At 37.4% G+C, this 22,943-nt stretch overlaps 1 protein-coding gene across 8 annotated transcripts in view; it reads right to left on the minus strand.

Moving 5' to 3' along the window:
* Positions 1 to 22,943, minus strand: part of MAGI2 (membrane associated guanylate kinase, WW and PDZ domain containing 2) — a 546,118-nt gene that overhangs the window by 420,671 nt on the left and 102,504 nt on the right. For all 8 annotated transcript variants that reach the window (XR_011854944.1, XM_072147252.1, XM_072147245.1 and 5 more), the window contains exon 2: positions 1,774 to 1,890. Coding sequence is in view for 7 of the 8 variants with exons in the window: in XM_072147252.1 (XP_072003353.1) it covers positions 1,774 to 1,890 (117 nt within the window). In the remaining variant the exon portion in view is untranslated. The remainder of the gene's footprint in view (positions 1 to 1,773; positions 1,891 to 22,943) is intronic.

Consider the following 22,943-nt stretch of genomic DNA (forward strand, 5'->3'; position numbering starts at 1 on the left):
CAGTGCTTGGCCTCAGCTTTTATGATGGACTAATACGAAGGCATTTAAACAAAGTATTGTCACAGATAAACACAGACACAAATAGATATTGATGTGTAAAAAACATAAAGGCTATTGGTGCAGTCAGTTGCCATCTGTCATCAGAAAAAAAGTTGCACCAGAAAAACCTGGAATTTAAAAATAAAGGCAACCATGCCCATCATGCTAGAGCAATATAATAATATTAATATGTAATAATAAGATGTTATTAGAATTTACTAAACAGCCTACAAATAGGAGATTGATAAATCATATGCATTAACAAGTGTCATAGCATTCTCGCCCAATAGGATGAATCAAGACGGCGCATATGGTGGCAGTTACCATTCCACCTATAGCTCATGCACTGTTATGTAAGAAATGGTTTGTTCTTTCCCTTAAATACAAATTCCTGGATAGTTATTAAACTCACAACAAAATGTCCATAAACACAATAATCACATGGCTGGATTTATTTGACCTCAAAATAAATTATAGTAATTTTAATTCTAATTTCATGAAAGTCTTGAAAACTGAAAACAGGAATCTTGCTAGTGTGCTGATGAACCACTGAACTTGTAGTTAAAGTTTATAAAATGTTTCCAAACATTATTAATTAAAAATCAAGCACACTGTTAAAGGGGAACATAATGGAAAGTACAAATACATTTAAAATCCTGCCTAAAGTCTAAATATAGTTTTAACTGCACATTTATGCTGACTCTGATCTTTGACACCAAATAAAACCAAAACCAGTTATGGTATAAATAGAATATTTATACATGCAATAATCTATGAACATGAAAAATGGAGCAGTATTTTTTCTTGGCCAAGTTTTGTCCTTGATTTTACATGGACATGTGAATGTAGCCAAAGGACACCATTTACTGAGCCTACAGAGGAGACTGATATTTTTTTCTTGATGTATCAATATATGTATGTATGCTTTACGTCTAACAGTTCCTTTGCTTTGTACCTCTACTCAACCTATTCCTGCAGTAGCCATGTCTCCTGGCTTCATCCCTATTAGACCATAGATTGTTTACACAAAGGATACAGATACAGTTTAACAGATGGGAGGGGCTGCTGCATCCTGCACACTCTGGAGGACCGGGGAGGTCATGTGATGCTCTGTGTGAGTAGCTAGTAGAATTTTGAGATATACAATCTCCCCTATTCCCTAACAGTCCTTCCATCCTTGTTTATGATCTTGCAGAACTTTCTCTATATCTCTACGCCATACTCCTCTGCAGTAACCCTCACCCCAGCCTCTTCTCTCCGGGAAGTTGTAAGCCCTTAGTGTTCATACAGCACAGATTATACACTTCATGTAACTGTTTCACTGCTGGTTTCTACTTATTACATGCTGCATGCTCCTCCATATGATGAAAGCTGCCAGGTTTGTCACTGTACAGTCTTGCATGCTTACACTATGGAATGCTCAGTGGATATATTTGTCGGAATCTCATAAGGAATAAATTGAATTGTGGGCAGCCTAACGTTGAATCATTCCCTATACTTTCAATGCTTGAAACTTTTTCACAAGATGAAGAACTGACACTTATGTAAATGGTGTACATATCTGTTCTTATCTTTTTACATTCTTTGTAAAGCATCAAGTAAATTATACACATCTTTAAGCATTGTCACATCAGTTTTTATGATAAATGGTAATTTCTATGCATATAAACAAAACCTGAGCAAAGAAGGCACACTTCAATAGATTCAATAACATATAAGATGTGCAGTACTTACATGGCACGGTTCGGAGGTAGAGGTTGTCTCGTATGATTTGCTGCAGTTCATGATCTACTGAACCTTTCTGAAACCGTAAATTGAGGTAGCGGCGAAGGTCTTTGTCAACAATGCCTCCTGTGAATTGAGTACATAAAGTCATCAAAACAATGATATCACAGAAAAATGTGAGCTACAGCTATAACAAGCTCTGCCTAGTAAAGTTTACAAAATTGCCATTTTGACACTTTTTAGATATTGAATATTTTAGACAGCATATGAGTTCTAATCTTATACTTTGATATATACCTATGGCTTTTATACATTCAGTTATACTTTTATTATAAAATCTGTGTTTTCTATCCTTTTTACCTTATTTATATTTCATACTTCTGGTTCTATCAATAATAAAACCGGATTTACCTGAGATTTTATAATCATATCTACATTACAATTATAAAATATAAGATAAGATATAGTAACATTTGTACAACAATAAAAGATATGTGGATATCAGCTCACCCATATATGTATAAATCCATAAGTGTCAACACCGGTGTTCAGGATAGAACACATCACGCCATCAAGAACTATTTTTTTTAATGTTTGAAACGTGTTGGTCTGACCATGATTTAGAACTGACTATTTTTTAAGTTCGAAATGTGTGGTCCTTGTACCATGCATGCTGCACTGAAACTTTTTAATGCACCTAATAAATTGATGATTATTTAACAACATTTGGAGTGCTGGAGGACATTCATTCATTTTTTAATAATAACATTGGTGATTTGGTTTGCATTACACAGTACATTACACAGTTGTGGGAATCAGATTATTTCAGTTTTTTACTTATTTACAATTGTTTAATTGTATGACTTCATTTTATTTTTCTTTTGCATTTTCTTTTTTTTATTGAAAAAGAAAAAGGGAATTATTTTTTTCTTTTGGGGGCTCATTTGTTTTGCACTTCCCATTTTTACTTTGTAATAGATAATGTTCCACTACAAAGAAGTCTGAAACATTTGAAAAACAACATTAGCATAAATTATATATGAGACATATTAGGGACACTCAAATATGAAGCCCAAATACACAATTTGAACAGAAAATGATTGTGTAGTGTTTGTGGCAACAGTGGCCACAGTTGTTTTAAAATAAAAATAAATACCGTAGGTCTAAACCAAACCATTTTTCATCAGAAAGAACCCCCACTTCTTGCTCCCACGTTGAAAATATTGTAACTTGAGCTCCCTACTCTGCAAGATAAATTCACGAAAAGTAAGATTTCTTAAATATAATGTGAAAATAAAATATACTTATACAGGTGGTCCACAAATTAAGGACATTTGACTTATAGACAACCCCTAGTTACAGACTGTCTGCACACTGCAACCACTGGTGAAGCCTTTGGAGGCAATGGTAAGCTGTATGGTGCCTGTAATTAAGTTTTATTGATAATCCTTGTTCCCATGATAGCACCAGTGAACAGTGTCCAATAATATAAACCATAGACAACCTTGTCTATGGTTTATATTATTGGACACTGTTCTTCTTTGAACAAATGTTTCTTTTTCTTCAACATTATGCAATAAACGTTATTCACAATTCGGTTGCAATAATCTTCATAGTTTTATGTAGAAAGGTAAAAATGGCTTGTTTGTGCGATGTTGTATTAAAGGGTGTCACTATAAAACGTGTTTCTTACTCGCATAAACAGCGTAGTTAAATAAATATAGTATAGACACTGACTGGAAACTTTAGACCTCAGGCAGAGACCGCTGTAGACAAAAGTCACATGACTACCTAAAGACATTGGGGCTTAGAAATTGGCTTTTAGAAATTTCTGGGATTTGCGCTGCTGTGACAGCTATTTAGAAGGGGATTGTGTCGACACGATTGTGTCGCCAACTTTCAGAAATAGAAATGAGGGGGGGTCGGATGATCCGACGGGCTCGGACTGAGCGCGGGATTTAACTTTAAAATTGTGTTGCAAGGCATGCACTTACATACACCGGGTACAAGAATGTGAACTTCGGTGGCCATGAGCGGGGAAGCGACAGATGCAGGAAATCGGGCGCACAATCTTTGAGAATCGCGGCAAAGTTCATTCTCGTTGGACAACGCACAGTGGGGATCGTGCAGGACCGGGTAAGTAAATGTGCCCCAATGTTCCCAGACCTCCATTGCTGTGCTACAGGCAACCCCCAAACCTGAGGAATATTGTGATCAGGAGCTCCCTACCATCTAACCTACAAAAAGGAACTTTCCCTTGTAATGCCAGGAGCTGCCACACCTGTCCTCTGATTTTGATCACATTTAAGATACAGATCCCCAACACACAGCAGGAATATAACATCCCAGGAAAATTTTCATGTTTCGCTTCTAATGTGGTCTACCTGACTGTGTGCACATAATGTCCTGTGGGGGGTTCTTTATGTTAGAGAGACTGGCCCAAAACTTAAAGCCCGGATAAGGTCTCATTGACACACAATAAAAGAGGAGCAGAAACACCTGTGGAAAAACACTTTTGCAGTCCTGGCCATTATACCTTGAATATGAAGGTTCTATTATTAAAGGGCAATTTCCGGTCACAAAATGAGAGAGGAATTTGGGAATACAAGTTTATTACCCTCTTTGTCACCCTCCACACAGGACTCAATCTATCAAAGGGATTCATGACCCACTACAACCTCTAACCACCTAATTAAGGACCTGTTGTCTCAACTTTGTTATTGCTATTATCCTTTTGTTTACATTCTGTTTGCATTACTTCTCTGTTCATGGTGCATAAGATCTGTGTCACTTCAGAAATACCATGCCTGATGAAGGGACCATAGCCATCCCGAAAACTTGCTTGTAGCATCTTATATTTCAATTATCCATTAAAAGGTATCACAATCTCAAGAAGGTTACTTTATTAGCCTGTCATACCCATGTTGTTACATGTTACCTTTTTTTTTTAATCCACTGAAATATTTAATTATGATGTGAACACCATTTTAAGATCAAGGCAGTGTCACTGAGATCACTGAACCAGGAGCGCAAAAGCAGTTAGGACCAGGACCGCATGGAAGGTAGCTGGCACCAGTGACACCAGCCTGCACCAATGACACCATGTGGAAGGAACCTTCACCATCACCAGTATGGCTGCTGGCAGCACATGGAACATCTGCCACTCCAGCTCCTGAGTACCCGCATGGGCATCTCCAAATCACAGGTAAGTTGGAGTATCCCATGAAAGCCATTTTCACCAATGTCTTAGCTAGATGGTTGGTATACCATTCCTACCTCGGGAAGTACAAGTACCAGGCAGCTTAAAGCGCCGGTACCCTAAGCACCACCAAACTGTTTACAGCGATCACCTAGCTAAAGTGAACGACACTACAGCACTTAAGCTAGACCGGTACCCCAACCCTATTTCCCCTCCAACACCAATTTTATTTCTGCAACTGTGTATTAAGATGTAATATAACTTTTGTATTTGATTTGTAGTGTAATGTTTCTATATAATGTGTATGCTTGGACACTACGTGCAAAGGTATTCTCCCTTAGGGGATAAATAATGAAGTATAGTATCATAAGTTGCAAATTCATTAAAGATCTTAACTTAGATGTATAAAAAGGAAAAACTGCTAAGACACATCTGACAAGAAGAAAAGCTGAAACATTAAAAAAAGGCAGGAGAACAAAGCCAATTTCACATACATGCCATACAGAAGTGATAAAAAAATTGACAACGCAGATTCAACAGGGACACCGTATGGACTGAAAAAAGAGCTATTTTTTGCAAATGTGAAATAGACAAACTCATTGGAAAGAGTCCTTGTGCAACACTATTTTTTCAGGGCTAGTTTTGGCTCAGTAAAAAGGGCAGGAGCAGTATATACCTAGTGTACTGCACATGAACCATTTCACTTTTTTAAACAGTTTTCAGAGCAGCCATACACTGGACCTGGAGTATTACAGTAATTCAGTTTTTCTCCTCTATCATTCTCTGTAACAGAATATACTTCTATATGGACTGTATCTAATGACACTGGGCTTTTTAGCAATGTATGATGAAAGCAAATATGACAAATAAATTCCTCTCGAATACAAGTATTTACTGTGGCTGATATCAAACCTGAAGTACTCTTAACTACCCCAAAATGTGCTCATCAAGGGGTTAACTAGAGCAGAGAACAAAGTGTCTTTTCCACTCTGGTGGCTTACTGACTGGGAAACCATTGAATGTATTGGGAACTGTATTCATCTCCCTTGCAGAGACACTGCTTGGCTTCCCCAGAGTTTACAGCTGACTGTTTTAGGGTTGTAATATAAACATTTTTATTTGATCAATTCTGCTGTTTCATTACCGAAAATAAATATATTTGAAGAAATTAGCCTGGAGTTAATAAACTGTTATGACCATTTACGATTTCTACGCTAAAAGTAGCTATTTAGGAGACAGGCAAAGGAAACCTTGACACTATCCTTGTGCCACATATACAGTTGTGGGAAGTGTCTTTTTTCAAGATATTTGAACATTTGTAAGCTTATCCATAAAAGGTGCTTTTTACTATTACACTAAGACATAGTAAATGGTTGGTGGTTGCACACTAGAGGTGATAAGTACAGGACAAAATTGAACTTTCTAAGGCCCTAATGGGTACATATGACAAGAAAGAACCTGTAAATGACAGGTTACAACCTGCTTCTATCTGTTACATGCTGGAAATTCTCATATTTTCCCTAAAAGCTCCTTTCCGCAATAACATATTATTATTTCCAAAAGAATTTGATACTTTATGGTTTCAGTCTTGTGCTCTGTTCCCATTTTGTTATTTTATTTTATTGGTATTCCATTGACTCTTATGCATCAGAAAGACATCTGGGAGACACCTCTGATGTGAGCTATTATATAGTTGCATATGTTGGCCATTCACTTGCATTTTTTTAACCACTCCCCACCAATGCCCTTTTTTCGGTTTTGTATTTCCATTTTTTGCTCCCCTTCTTTAAAAATCCCTAACTGTTTTTTTTTCTATATACGGACCTTTCTGTATAACTAATTTTGTATTGGTGCTATTTCATTTTCCATGCCATGTACTGGGAAGTGGGAAAAAAACTTCAAATGAACTTGACCACTTGAACGATTTTGTGCAATTTTTTTGTGGGCTATGTTTTTACGGCACTTACTATATGTTCCAAATAACACTGTCCTTTTATTCTTTGGGTTGGTGTAATTACAGCAATTCCAAATGTATATAGGTTTCATAAGTTTTGAATGTTTTAAAACCTAATGTATGAAAAAAATAGTATCTCTTCTCAGCATCATTTGCATTTGAATGTGATTTTTTTTTAATAAAGGGAAACTGGTGAGATTTAACATAAAAACAGGAATCCTAGAAAGGATACTGTATTCCCTGCCTGAAGGGGTACTGGTAGCTTAGCGGTGACAGTCCCTTTAAGAATTGCTGTATACATCCTATAGGCACTGTGTAATTAAAACATTTGTTTTTGTTAAGTATCTATAGCACACATTTCCACTAGACATTTAACCGATATTCCAAGCATTTAGCTCTAGTCTCACATTTGAAAAATCTATTCCCTCCTATTCATTACTGTGTTCTTATTAATGGAAGCTTTTAATTATCCACTACGCCTTGCTCCACAGATCTATCCGACATGAAATACAACTCAAAGCCAAAATCAGATCGCATTTGAGGTTAAAAGCCTTGAAAACATTTTGTGAAATCTAACAAATTGTTTTTTTGTGAAATTCATTTGTCAAACTTGCAAGATAATTTTAAAAATTAGCTTAAAATTTATGATAGTTATTGTAGAATTATCTGAAAGTTTACATTAGAACTGTATTTTTATATTGTGTTCATTTAATGATTGACCTCCTTAGCATGTGTCATCACAAAGTTTTTCAGGATTACAGTATTTTTCGGACTATAAGGCTAAACGTCTGCTAAAACGTCTGCTAAAACGTCTAGGTTCATATATAAGGCGCACTGGAGTATAAGGCGCACCTGATTATACGGATGAATGACCAGCAGGTGGCAGACCTGTGCACAGTTCAAGACAACTGTTGTCTGTAAGTATGGTTCATATATAAGGCGCACTGGACTATATCGCACCTTTGATTTCTGAGAAAATCAAAGGATTTTTAGTGCGCCTTATAGTCCGAAAATGGCACCTAACGGAAGTACAATCAATGCGGAAAACAAATCTGCCTTATGACATTCTGTGCTAATGGACTACGTGAATCATTTACACAATGCTTTGCCTTCTTGCAGGATACTGTCTTTCTGAAATAGGAAATATAATATCCCTGGTTTAATGGAAGAAGAGTGGAGGTTGAGGGGTCCTTCTTTGATTTAGTTGTTAGTGCCCAGAATTTCCTACTTCAGTCTCTATTTGTACATATGACTTTGGCTAGATTGTGTCACATAGGTGTCCTGGGATTACCTTCCTGGATTGTGTATAGACTCGCCCGGGGATAACTTTGGACTCCTCTGGGTAATCCTTATACCTCAGGTTTTTTTTTTACTTGGTGTTATGGACGACCTTGTCACTAGTTATTATAACAAGATTCAACATATTTTGTGCCCAGAATGTTGTCATTTTGTCCTGGAAAAACACTGACCAGCCCCCTTAAGAGATAATTACAGCTAATGACAAAATACTCCCAAATATAGTAGCTGCTATATTTAAATAGGAATTGCCCTTATTAATATGAGGAGGGGTGGGCTTGATGGCTAGAGACACTAAATTTCCCATGTTGTTATTCTTATACTGATCCCCCTCATAAGGTTGTTATTTGCATGTACATCATTCCTCCTTCTGTATATTACTAGGTACTGTACTGACTGATTGCGGCAGGTCTTAATATTACTTTTTTCTTTGTATCTGTGTTCTTTGGTTACAAAAAGTGAAAAATTTCAAAAATAAAACACTTTTAAAATGAGGGAATGTGCCAAAAATTAAAACAATTCTTCCAGTTTTAAATGCAAAATGGTTTAGGTCAGTGATGGCGAACCTTTTAGAGGCCGAGTGCCCAAACTACAAGAAAGGCCCGCTTATTTATTGCAAAGTGCCAACACGGAAATTTAATTTGTGATTTATACTCCCTTCTCTGTCACAGTTTTCATTGATACCAGCACCTGAGGACACCAACAACGCAGAAAATAGTCCCAGGTAGAGCGGTCACTTTAAAATACCTCTGTGCACAGCAAGTCCTGGGCTGTCTGGGACTGCAGGAAGATACCTGGAGTCATCTCTGGTGATGGCCTGAGTGCCCACAGAAAGGGCTCTGAGTGCCACCTCTGGCACCAGTGCCATAGGTTAGCCATCACTGGTTTAGGTCCTCAATAGAATAATATTTATTTTCAGGCAGTTTTTCCTAAATGAATTTTTCAGACAAAATCTATTAATTAAAGGTCATTAACCCCTTACCGTTGATGGCTTTTTCCCATTTTGCATTAAAAATTAAGCTAATGACCCAGAAGGGATCTAGGGCTGTTACCTGAGCCCCTCTGTGCAGTAGTTTCATAGGCCGTTACACTGTGCAGAAGCATGACTCTCCCCCCACTCCCTCAGAACTTTCCACCCCCCTTTGTCTGTTGTAATCTCACACAATAGGGGGGGAACTGCACCTGCACAGTGTAACAGCTTGTTAAGCTACAGCACGGAGGGATTTTGGTGACATCCCACAGAACATTCAACAGCATAATTTGAAAAGTAGATTTTAGAAGGAAGGAGGCCATGGATAACAAATCTAAGAAGATTACCACAGTCACAGTGCCTGGATCTATGAGTAATTGTTCCTGATTTACCATGCTTGATTTTGATGGTAGATTTCCTTTAGAGGGCTTTGTTAAATAATATATTGTCATTTTCACTATTAAGTTTTCTACCTTTTAAATCATAAATGAAGGCAGTATTAGGTTAACTAATTTATGTTGAGTATAATAAATTATTGGCTGCGGTTACAATTCACTGAGATCTTAGCTTGTTTAGATGCATTTCTGAGCATTAAACATGATGAATATTTATCCACAAGTGGATGAGGTACATATTTCTCACCAGTAATGAATCCCTTTCAGTAAATTTAGCATGTAGAAGAATCGATTGCTTTTTTGAAAACAGAATAAATTGGATGAATTTTGGGCACTGAACCTTCGCAATCCTCTCTTTTTTATTACAATTCAGTATTTTTCCAATCTATTGCTATGGAATGCTGATCACATGCAAGCAAATTGTAGTGACATTCTTTAACAAAAAAACTTCACAAAAATGGAAAGCTGACATGCTTAATCACTATCCAGGTTAGATAACATCAGTAAAGTAATTGATATTGAGTACAATGAAGTAATCAGAGCACATTTTTAGTTTAACTTTTTTTTTTAAAACTTGTTTTATTGAAGAAATAAAGTAGATATCCATGCATGTCATACATAGTCAGGGCAAGCAATGCATACAGTGTAATCTTAAGTACAGGGTAGTATAAACAGATTCAAGAGATGCTCGCAAAGGCTTGGAGAAATACACATCGCTGTCCAAACCAGTACATTCAAAGATATTGCATTGTTGGATATAAATGATTGATACAAAGAACATAAAAAACTGTAGACAAACATTGTCAATTGAGTGTGGTATCCAATCACCTAAACTCATCAATATTGCCCGTCAGATCCATCCACTTGCCAGTCAAATATATATAAATAGAGTAAGTATGATCTTTCTCACTATCAGTAGGGGTCACTCAGGGAAAGTAGGATTTTTGAATGAGGAGGAGGACGCCGTAGAGCAGTATTGAGTTAGGAGATTCAAACCATTTCCCCCATATCTTATCGAACTTATCAGGGCGGGAACGGTGCATGTATAGTATTCTCTCAAAAGAGATGCACTAGAGCATTGACCAGAAATGTCCACCGAGCAAGTCTGGGTGGTCGGGGATCCATCCATCAGAGAGAAATAGCTTTACAGGCAAGAAATGTTGTTTCTTTAAGAAATATTCTTATATAACAGGGCCAAATCTGTTCATCGAGGATCCCAAACAAACAGATTTTTGGATCTAGTGTCAGCAGGTGCTCAATAATTTCGGAAAGGAGAGACATAATGTCCCCCCAAAACGACTGAATTACAGGCCACTTCAATATTATATACCAGAATACGCATTTGTGTCGTATTCTTGTGGGCTTGGATATTACGTCTTTCACTTCACGCCACAAATGACGCATCTAATTTATTCTTTGGGTCAGTACGATTACAGGGATACCAAATTTGTATAGGTTACAAAAGTTAAAACCTCATGAACAAATTTTTTTTTTTTATTTTGCCGTCTTCTTGTGCTTATAACTTTTCCATACTTCGTTGTATGGAGTTGAGGGTAGTGTCATCTTTTGCAACTTTTGATGATGTTTTCAATGATATTAATTTTAGGACTGTACGACCTTTTGATCACTTTTTATAGAATTTTTTTTTAAATGGCAAAAAAGTGCCAGTTTTGACTTTGGACGCGATTTTCCGTTACGGGGTTAAACGCAGTGAAAAACCGTTATTATATTTTGATAGATCAGGCATTTTCGTACGCGGCGATACCTAATGTGTTTATGATTTTTACTGTTTATTTATATTTATATGAGTTCTAGGGAAAGGGGGGTGATTTGAATTTTTAGGGTTTTTTATTATAATTTTTTTTTTTAACTTTTTTTTAATTTTTATTTTTACTATTTTTCAGACTCCTTAGGGTACTTTAACCCTAGGTTGTCTGATCGATCCTACCATATACTGTCATACTACAGTATGGCAGTATATGGGGATTTTACTCCTCATACATAACAATGTACATGCACATTGTAATGAATGGGTTAACACAAAGTAGCTTCAGCCCGCGAGCCCTCTCCATGCATCGGAACGCGACCACCGCCGTGAATACACGGCGGGCGGTCGCGAACCGGTTAATATATTTATTAATGATATAGGGTTAGGAATTAAAAGGACTGTGTCTATTTTTGCAGATGACACCAAGCTGTGTAGTGTAATACAGTCTATGGAGGATGTTCATAGGCTGCAGGGTGACTTGGGCAAACTGAGTGTTTGGTCATCCACTTTGCAAATGAGGTTCAATGTGGATAAATGTAAGGTTATGCACCTGGGGGCTAATAATCCAAAGGCAAAATATGTCCTTGGTAGAGTCCCTTGTTGAGAAGGACCTGGGTGTACTAGTAGATCATAAATTGAATAACAGCATGCAATGTGGTATGGACTCTCAGGATAGGGATGTAATATTACCACTAGGACTCACGTGAAATATGCTGTCCAGTTCTGGGCACCTGTCCATAAAAAGGATGACCTGTAACTGAAGAGGGTTCAACATAGAGCCACAAAAATGACAAAGGGGTATGGAGGGTCTCAGTTATGGGGAAAGATTAAAACAACTAGATTTATTTAGTCTGGAAAAGAGACGACTACGAGGGGACATTATTAATTTATATAAATATATGAATGGTCCATACAAATAAATCTGTGGAATAGCCTGCCTCAGGCGCTGGTCACAGTGGGGACAGCAGAGAGCTTCAAGAAGGGTCTAGATGCCTTTTTACACCTAAATAACATTAATGGTTACGTTATATAGAATTGTTTCCCCTAAATCCCTCATGCAATCCCTTCCCTTCTTTGGTTGAACTTGATGGACATGTGTCTTTTTTCAACCGTATAAACTATGAAACTATGAAATTAATGGCAGATATAAAAATAAACAATTTGCAATTATCATTTACAGAAGTAACTAGGAAATAAAAGGTCAGACATGGTAGGTATAATAGGAATAAATCCAAAATAGATACATTTAAGCACAATATTAGCATGTACATAACTGTTACATTACCTTTACATACCTAGGAAATCTGGCATTTAAAAAAAATATTTCTACAATATTTTTTTTCTATTATTATTACATGCATATGTCATAATTTTAGGGCAGACTTCTCCTTTTTAAAGTACACATGTTTTGGTACAGTATTTAAATTACATTTTTTAATTAATTTAATTTTACATTGGTTACCAGTTTAGTTTTCCATTTCCGCATTTGCCATATTGTACAGGATGCACTTTAATGCAAATTCATACTGTCAATCTAGGAAGAAGCCAACCCCTGAACAACAGATGTTGTCTGACTGCCAGCATAAGCCAAAATTATTGCCTTATGCAGATAGAATGTGACAATTCAATTTGTATCTATTATGACATTTTAGCATTATGGGAAGCATGCTGGCTCAGTGGTTAACACTACAGCCTTGCAGTGCTTGGGTCTTGGGTTCAATTCCCATCCAGGTCAACTTCTGAAAAGGGTTTGTATGTTCTCTCAGTGTTTGCATGAGTTTCCTCCAGGTCCTCTGGTTTCCTCCCACACTCCAAAACATACTGGTAGCTTGATTAGATTGGGAGCCCCATAGGGGACAGGGACTGATTTAGAAAGTTCTGTGTAGTGCTATGTAATCTGTGTGCGCTATATAAAAAAGGAATTATTATTATTATAAAGGCATGAAAAAGAGAAAGAACACCTTATTATATGGTTTCACATATTAGGACTTTAGAAGATCTCCTCTCTGAGTAGCCAACTGCACAATGGGGGAGAAATTGCCACAAGCACATGTCATGGCCCATCCATGCAAAATGTGGAGATTTATAAAACTGCCTATCCCATATTTCTAGAGAAATTTTTGGCAAAAAAGTGTCCAAAATGTCTTATGCCACATTTATTTAATGTTTTAGACTATTTTAGCCACCTTTCCAACTTGTGCAAAAAAGGGGTCGTGGAAAAATGGGTGTGACCTTGCAGCAAAAAGTCCCAAAAAATTAAGTTGTTGAGCAAAAAAAATGAATACATTTTTATAACTAATAATAACTAGTATAAATAAATACTAAATGGTGCAAAGTTTGACTGGACAGCGTAAACTACACAAGATTTGTCATCCAGAAGCAGACACAAGGATAAATCTGGTGCAGTAGTAGACTGGTCTAAGAACCCATAGGATATTTCTGTTGTAAAATGTATTCATGGATTTAATTGTTTTATAAAACATTGCTGGGATACTGCCACATGGGCTTCAATGAAAAGTAAGGTGCAGACCTAAAGAAATATTACTGCAAATGGAGTAAAAGCTTCTGTTCTTTCATGACAGGAAATCTTGTGCATTCCAGAAATATTAAAATACCAGAGACATGAACAACACTAAAAGTATAAACACATTTGCTTTCAGATGCATTTTCTCATGTTCCGGAAAAATGTCTAGTTTTCCCTTATAAAACCAATGGAACAGATGCTTCAGTTGAAAAAACACATTTACCCAGCAGCAATTTAACAGAACATTTTGCATCGTTTGTGCTGGAAAATAAAATCTGGAAGATATTTATAATAACTGTAAACCCATTCACATACTAGTGCTGAAATGGTACCATTACATTGAATGATAGGTAGATTTGCATAAATGTTTAATCATGTAACAAATTAACAGTACTTGTAGGGAAAATGCTTTACGTGGCTCTAAGATTCAGTGAGAGCATAAATACTTACACTTAATAATCACAGGGTAAAAAATAATCACATCCTGAGAATGGCTGCATCAGCACAAGTGGAGCATCGGGTCTTTCAAGAGGCAATGACCTGTCCATTCATGTAATTAGAAATATTCAAGGACAAGGCTGGAGATGATGATGTAGAGAAGGTTATCAGTGTATGTGGTATATGGAAATTAGAGCTAAAATAATCTGTCAATGATTCAATATATAATATTTGATACATGGATATCATTCAAGTAGAAAATGTTGGTAATTACTATTTTGTATGAGGTAAACCATTTGATGAATTTTTATTTATAATATTTTCTGGATAACCAAACTGATTTATCAGTGTTATACACCAACATGCTTGTTCCATGGATTTCCCTTTGCTAGCCCCCTTCTTTTTTATTGTTAAGGAGGTCGCACTGGTTTCGGACGCCATCTTGACTAATGTCCGCCATCTTAGATACAGCGGCCATGTTCCCTGACCATTGTCAAGTTAATGTCATGATTCAAACTTCATTTTATGTAACCTGTTTGCTGGCCTGTCAGCTAATACCCTTTGACATTTAATGAGAAGTCAGTCTGTCCTTGATGCTGCATAATGATATTAGGATTCTGGAGCCACTTATCTTCTTCTTCTCAGGAAATTAGTATAAACAATATCTGTGCACAAGGTCTCTGAGAACTGAGCCCAATTAATTACTTTTTTTCCCCAGAATGTGCTGATGACCAATAACTTTACAGTATACTATTCACGCCTACTCTTTTGTCTGTGATATTATGCATTTTGAGATATTAAAACGGGAGAAGATCTTTACATACACTAAGAGATTGACGTGTCTTAGTTTTGTATTAAAGTTTATGAAAGGGTTAATTAGGACTCACCTTACAAAAGTCAAGAGGGCTGTTGGGGCCCTGCATAAAAATCACTATCACTTATTTATCACTTTGCACATCCAATCAGGATATCATGTATATATATCATCATAATAGTTGTCCACAACTCTTTTCTTTGGTGCTTTTCAATCTTTCAATGCTTGCAATTATCTACTGTATGTACGTTCTGAATGTTTTCACTGTTCACTCACATGTTGAAAAGGTGCAAGATGTGAGGCTAGGCAAGTGCTGGCAAATGTATCCAGCAACTCCCCTGCAGACTATGGCCCTGCCTAAAGGGTAAACAACAATATCTGGAGCTTGCTATAAGAACCTGGTTGATCCTGTAAAGGGTGCACATTCTTTCATATGTTAGATGGAGTGGAGATTGAGATTTAGAGTACACAAGAATATGAAAAATTATACAAAAGGACTGCAAGAGCTAATTCAGTTTATTCTATGAAACAGCCAAAGTAAAATTAAATGCTCCCATAGCTGTCATTTGGCCTCCTAAATAAAAGTTGTCAGCTTGACTGCACATTGAAAGATGCAAAAGTAAAGCCCATCAGAAAATGACCAAATGACGCAACATGGCGCTAATCCCACCACATTTGGATTTTTTTCCCCCAGCTTTCCAGTACATGGCACATAATATTAAATAGTGACACAAGAAAATACATTTGTTTCACAGATTACAATTTTAGGTGTTATGGGGAGGAGTTTTAACCCTTTACCAGTAGATATTACTTGTGTGAGGAATAAAATTATGGTTCTTTAATGGAAATTTGACCAGGTTAGGTAGCAGCTATGGAAAATTGTCTAACCACATCACATCACATCACCACATCACGGTGCACTGGTTTGTCTTTTTTCTGAACACAGCAAAGCCCCACTATCTTGGGTAACTGTTATACTATCCAAACATAAGCCTTCTACAGCATGGGGGGGGGGGGGGGAATGCCGCAGTACAGTAAAGATATCTTTCAAACCATTGCACCAGTATACCGAATCTAGTTACAATTCTGAAATAGAAAATCCGAGTATAAGCCGGGTTTTTCAGCACAAAATTTGTGCTGAAAAACCCTAACTCAGCTTATACTCGAGTCTATAAAAAAATTAACTGTACTCACCTTTTCGAATTCCCCTGGTGCTTCTCTTATGTTTCCGATGCTCCTGTGCCACCTCGGGTTCTTCCAGTCCTCTTTGGTCCCTCTTCAGGACGATCCGCTCCTGTTCGGGTCCCCTCGCGATGCTGGTGGTTCACTAACAATGACATCGGCAAGCTGTTGACGTCATTCTGTGTGTCGGCCGAGTGCGAAGACCCGAAGAGGAGCGGAACATCCCGAAGAGGAGCAGAAGAACTCAAAGAGGATCCGAAGGACCTGAGGCAGCACGGGAGCATCGGAAGCAGAAGAGGACCTACAGGGGACATCAGAAAGGTGAGTACAGTTTTAATTTTTTTTTTACTACAGGGGCTGGCAGGCTATATACTACAGGGGATGGCAGTCTTTATACTACGGAGGCTGGCAGGCTGTATACTACAGGGGCTGGCTATATACTATGGGGCTGGCAGACGATATACTACAGGGGCTGGCAGACAATATACTACAGGGGCTGGCAGGCTATATACTACATGGGCTGGCAGGCTGTATACTACATGGGATGGTAGGCTATATACTACAGGGGCTGGCATGCTATGAGGCTGGTAGGCTATATACTACAGGGGGGCTGGCAGGCTATATACTGCAGGGGACTGGCAGACTGTACACTACAGGGGGCAGGCTGGCTATATACTACAGGGGGCTGGCGGGCTATATACTACAGGGACTGGTATGCTGTATACTACAGGGGGCTGGCAGGCTATAAACTACAGGGGGCTGGCAGGCTATATACTACAGGGGGCTGGCAGGCTATATACTACAGGGGGTGGCAGGCTATATACTACAGAGACACCCCCAGGAAGAAGCGACGGCGAAACGTGCGTCGGGGTGCTGTGGAGGTGGTCAAAGCCTCTCTCTTGTAACTTTTCATCATGTCACGCCCGGGTGGGTAATTTGAATATACAGTTACTCTTACATATGTATTCAGGCTATTCTAGTGGAGATGCGTATATATTTTGATTGACTTTCTGGACCACCACCACGCTCTTTTGTGTCTTGTGGAATATTTTATATGGTTTTAACACTATGTGTCTTGATTGCTGTAAATAATTTAAAATAAAGATTGTTGTTATTTGATTCCCAACAAATAGTCCTTTGTCTGTGTTGGGATAGATTGTTGTCCTATATGCCTCCTTTGGTATTGCTGTTGTGATTTCGGTGTTAGGATCTATACAGGAATAGGGTTATCTGATTGGTATTCATTATATACTACAGAGGGCTGGCAGGCTATATACTACAGGGGACTGGCAGGCTATACACTACAGGAGGCTGTCTATATACTACAGAGAGCTGGCTGGGTATATACTGGGAGGGTGTGACCAATGCATTTCCTGCTCTTGGCTTATACTCGAGTCAATAGGTTTTCCCAGTTTTTTGTGTTAAAATTAAGTACCTCAGCTTATACTCGGGTTGGCTTATATTCGAGTTTTTATGGTGCCTGGTCCTGAGTTGGGTCTGGACTTCAGACAAGGCAGAAGTTTTACCGTGCAACAAGACAAAGACCTGCAAACAGTAAGGACACAGTAACCACTATCTAATAAGACATAGCCTGAAAGGATGGTAGCAAAGAATGTCTGAGAAATATTAAATTCGGGGGTGTTAACCTTTTGGCATTTCACCCAAGAAGAGCAGAGCTCTAATTGCTGTTAGAGGTTCTCGAACTATAGAGAACGAATCTAAATGGCAATTCAATACTTTAGTTTTTCTTTGTGAATTAGCAAAACTTTTGAGCATTTCGTTTTCATTATGTCATTGCTACATACTGCAAGCAGATAACAAAATTTTAGCAAAAGGATACAACATAACAAAGTATGAAAAAACCCGTAAGGATAAGGATTTTCCAAATGCATACTGTATGTAACTATCACTTTAATATGCTATGCTGAATATATATATTACTCCTAAATATTCTTAGTATAGGGAATGACTTTTTGCCATTTGACAAATAGAGCTTCCATAGTGTATATGGAAATAAAACATAAGGCCGCCGAGTGCATCATACAATCAAATTTGCAACTTTTAATGAAATCTTTTCAGTGTGAATCCACATTATAATGTAAAAATTTTAGTGAAACATGGTTATCTAGAGAGTATATTCTGAATGGTGACTGAGGAAAAATACCCAACAAGTTTTGTGCCAGGAACCATGCTGATGAACAGGTATTGTGCAGGTATTGTGCAGTGCAGGAGATTCAAATGGGCCCCACAATTGTTCTGCTGTGTGTTCTAAGGAGTTTGCTTTTACCAGTCATTTCATCATCTATGTGATAGGATTACAATGATATAGATGGAGGGTAAAAAGTAGGAGGCAGATGATGCATAATAATTCACAACAGAACAAGTCAGCTCCCACTCCTATCTGAAAGTGACCTAATGTATATGTATAAGTCACAGATCGTGCCTACAACTTCCTTGACATTTCCATGTGGTTAGTATAAAGGAGAATACTGAATCATTGGTCACCGTTCAAATAAGCTGCTCACACAAAATAGCGGCCGTGTAAAGAAATAGAAGTAATATATCAACTAAAATAAAACATGTTGTAACATATACATTTTAATTACTAAAAAATATTTAGCTGATATAGATGTGACAAACTTCCCCACAAATTTTTGTTGAAGGGGTTTTCCATTTCTTCAAAAAACCCTGAGGAGCAAGGCCAGCGCCAGTACCCGGCATACCTGGGCAAGTGCAGCCTTGCAGCTCCTGGCGAGGGGCGCTGTATATAATGAATCTATGGGGACTAGAGGGGCTGTATATAATGAATCCATAGAGGGCTGTATATAATATAACCATGAGGGGGCTGTATATAAAATAACTTATGAGGGGCAGTATACAATTAAACTATGAAGCGGGTGTATATAGTTAAACCATGAGGAGGCTTTATATAAAATAACCACGAGGGGGGTTGTTTGGGATGATAAACGAGGGAATATTTTAATAAACAGGGGACCGTTTTAGTCTCTGAACTTTAATGTCGCCAATGAGTTAACTGCAAAGGGGTTCACTGAGGCTCTGTTGCCCAGGGGCCTACTGAAACTTTAAGCCGACACTGCTGAGGAGCAGTCAATGATTCTTGTAGTTATATCTGCAACATGTCTATTTTTAACAAAACCTTCCCCTTTAAGATTTGATCATGATTTGGAAAACACTGTTTGAGGATTCCAATTAAGTACAGTATTGACCAAAATTCTTGACAGGCTGAAACTCATAACACAAGCATAGACAAATATAGGATACACAATTTGTGATTAGACTATCAGTAAATCATGTTATTTTTTTAACATTAGACATCTCATGCTACATTCAGGTTCTGTTGAACCAAGGTAATAGTTAGGGAAAGACATATCTGCACATTATAACACTGTATGATTAATGTGCACCGACTGTGTGCTGATTTGCCCCTTTCAGTGCAGAAATTTGTGCCGTGTTGGGAATAGTGTCGTGGATACTTCTTAAATACATGTGCAAGCAGTTTGCACTAAAAAGAACATGCAAAGTTCGACAGAAAACTGGCTTTAATACATCTGGGCCACTGTGTGCAGGGTGTCTCCATTATAAGGGTGAGATTTTTCTTGGAAGCCACTAATTCATACCTTAGGCAATGCTTTTACATTTTAATGTGGAGCAGGGGTGTTATACACTGTAGATCAAAGCATAAATGTTTGAGATTATAATAATATTTATAAAATATGGCTTTTTATTCTCCAAGGAAATAAAATACAGTTAGGAGCTTTCATCAACAAAATAGCTTTTTCAGTGTAAGAAGTAAATTATAAGTCATTTCTATCTTTAAGCCTTCATGCAGCTATTGAATTCTACTTGTAAATCAAGGAATAAAAAGATTTGCAGAAAGGATGTTTGTCAAACTTACGAAAACTGTCATTCTTATTGGCAGGATAAAAGCTTACGTAAATTATCATCATTTAAAGTAAGCATTTCTATTAGCCACAATTAGTTTTACATATAAGATTCATGCATTAGAAGTAATGATTTACCTGTAAGAGTAAAGTAAAAAAAATGCTGAAAGTAGTTTACCAAGTGATATAGTATGTTCTTAACATTTAAATAAATTGTATTTAATAGCTTGAGACTCCAGTCCCATGCATTGAAGGTCCGCTGTTTGCTGCTAATTGAAAAGGATATTTCAGGTCTCTGGACATTTCTCCAAACAGTCAGAATTTGATGAGGATTTTAAAATAAGTAATTATAAACCAAAACCATAAATGGACCGAAGCATGTAATCATTTCATTATACTTTTTTCTGTGTAGGTTCCACTTTTGGTTTTGGCTTAAAAATACTGATGGCAAATCCTGATCAAATACTGTCCGTGTGCATATACCCTAGAAAATCTTTTCCCTTACTGGTGCCTTTGGCTACTCTAGGTTACAGTGTAGAAAATGCTTAAAGGTAACCTGTCAGCAGAAAGTGACCTAATAAACCACAACTAGCATTTTGTCAAGCAGCTGAACACCTTCCCGATCTAGTTTCTTTCATTACCCAGTGTTGTGGCATCAACCAGAAAATCAATTTTGAATTGAGATGTAAACTGGTTGTATAAAGTCAAGGAGGGGGAGATTTTAACCCTGAAATCAAGCTCTATGAGGGGCTCCAGGCTCAATTAACACATATGAAACCCGCAGCCACTCAGGCTAATTTGCATAATTTCAAAAGCGGGGAAGCGACAGATGCAGGAAATCGGGTGCGCGATCTTTGTGAATTGCGGCACAGTGCATTAATGTCAGACAATGCACTTCGGGTGAACTCCGTCGGCTGGGTAAGTAAATGTGCCCCATAGATCCCATACTGCCCTCAACTACTTCTGTTTTAACTCTTACTGGTTGCTATTTTCTGTCTAATCCGCTAACTGCTAGTCAGAGTGGTGATATGGCTGGGAGGTATTTCCTGTCATTACCTAATCCAATTCAATATCCATTTCCAATTATGTATGGAACATGTACTATATAGTACTAGAACCAAATGAAAAGCCAGTCTAAATGCAGGAGTAAGCCCTTTAGAATGAGTGAGGACCACTTAAAATACTACACGTAAATTTATCATATTGATTTTGAATGCACCAACAAGATTTGTGTTGGGAGGCACCATTGGGCAATGTTTATAATATGGGAAGATCTATCCAATTCCAAATCATTACTGAAGTGGCTTTCTAGTGGAACTAAAAAACTCCCTGCCAGCAAGAAACTATTAGTTCCCATTTTTTAAGATGGACTCTGAAAAAAAAATCACTGTTATAAGTTAGTGCTAAAGGCAATTCATTGTCTCTTTCTCTATATTATTATTATGACTCCACATTACATTTTCCCATGCTACTAGAAGTAATACCTATTTACTAAAAATATGTGTTGAAGCAGTTTTCTCTTCACATTGTTTAACTGCATTTCTCAGAAAACAATACTTGACTAGAAGTCCAATGCTTACATTTTATCCCATTTGTTCCTATGTTTGAATAATACAGTATGTGGAAATATGAAAGCCCTATGGTTCCACTTTTAGCATAAACTGGCCCGCATTATCCAGCACTACTCACCATGAGATGTAATTTGCCTTGTTATAAAAACACAGCCACATAATTTATTTTACCAGCTAAATAGATTGCTATGTTCCATCGGACTCACTGACAAAGTTAAGAAATGAGTACAACACAAAAGCCTTGCTTCGTACATCCTAATTCAGGCATTAGTCTAATAAAAGCACAGGGGAAGCGTGCTTGTTGGCCTGGCATTTGAGTCAAAAATCTTTGTAGAAACCAAAATAACTAGAAGCATAAAATGGATGTGAATAATCAAGCTGTCTATTCAGTCGATAATATTGTTTCTCTTTTCCTTTGTATAGGCTATCGCAAATCGAGACTAGTTATTAATATGCATCTTACGTAAATATAGTTGATTTTCTCTAAATGCTTGAAAAACAAGTAAATGAGTTACATTAGTGCAAACAATGGTTATTCCCAGGACTCTGCAAAATGTGAAGATATAGACAAAAATGGTCTGTTGAAAAACAGTGCAACAATCTTTCTCCACTTTCACTTTGTGAGAGATATATTTCTCTACAGACACCATCTTGGTCCACGCAGACGCCATTTTGTCCTAGCTGGGGGTCATGCTGACCGTTGTCCAGCCATGTCATGATTCAAACATCATTTTGTGTGAACTGTTTAGAAATGACTATGTCCTCTTTGTTTCTTACTTTGTCTTTCTTAAACTTCTCTGTTTGAAGGACATGTGACTTATACAAAGCTAACACAAGGACAATTAGTATAAACATTCTCTTTATATGAGAACAAGGCCTCTGGAAGAAACAGTACATGGTTCATCGACATTTTGAAAGAATGTGTTAAAGGGGAGGTTTTGGTATATTCAGCTGACCTATAGAATTCCAGTGTTTTATCACCTTTTCCTGGCCCTATGCATATTATTATATTATTATTCTATTATATACTTTATTGGTATGCAATAACCTAAAGAATGTTTTCCCCTCAAATCCTGAATTTCATCTGTCAACCATAACACATCAAAATAGTGCTATCTACAGTTGGGAATCTGTACCTTCTGTAATAAATATGCTGGTTTAGCTTT

This window comes from Engystomops pustulosus, chromosome 4 (assembly GCF_040894005.1).
Source record: "Engystomops pustulosus chromosome 4, aEngPut4.maternal, whole genome shotgun sequence".
Taxonomy (NCBI): Eukaryota; Metazoa; Chordata; class Amphibia; order Anura; family Leptodactylidae; genus Engystomops; species Engystomops pustulosus.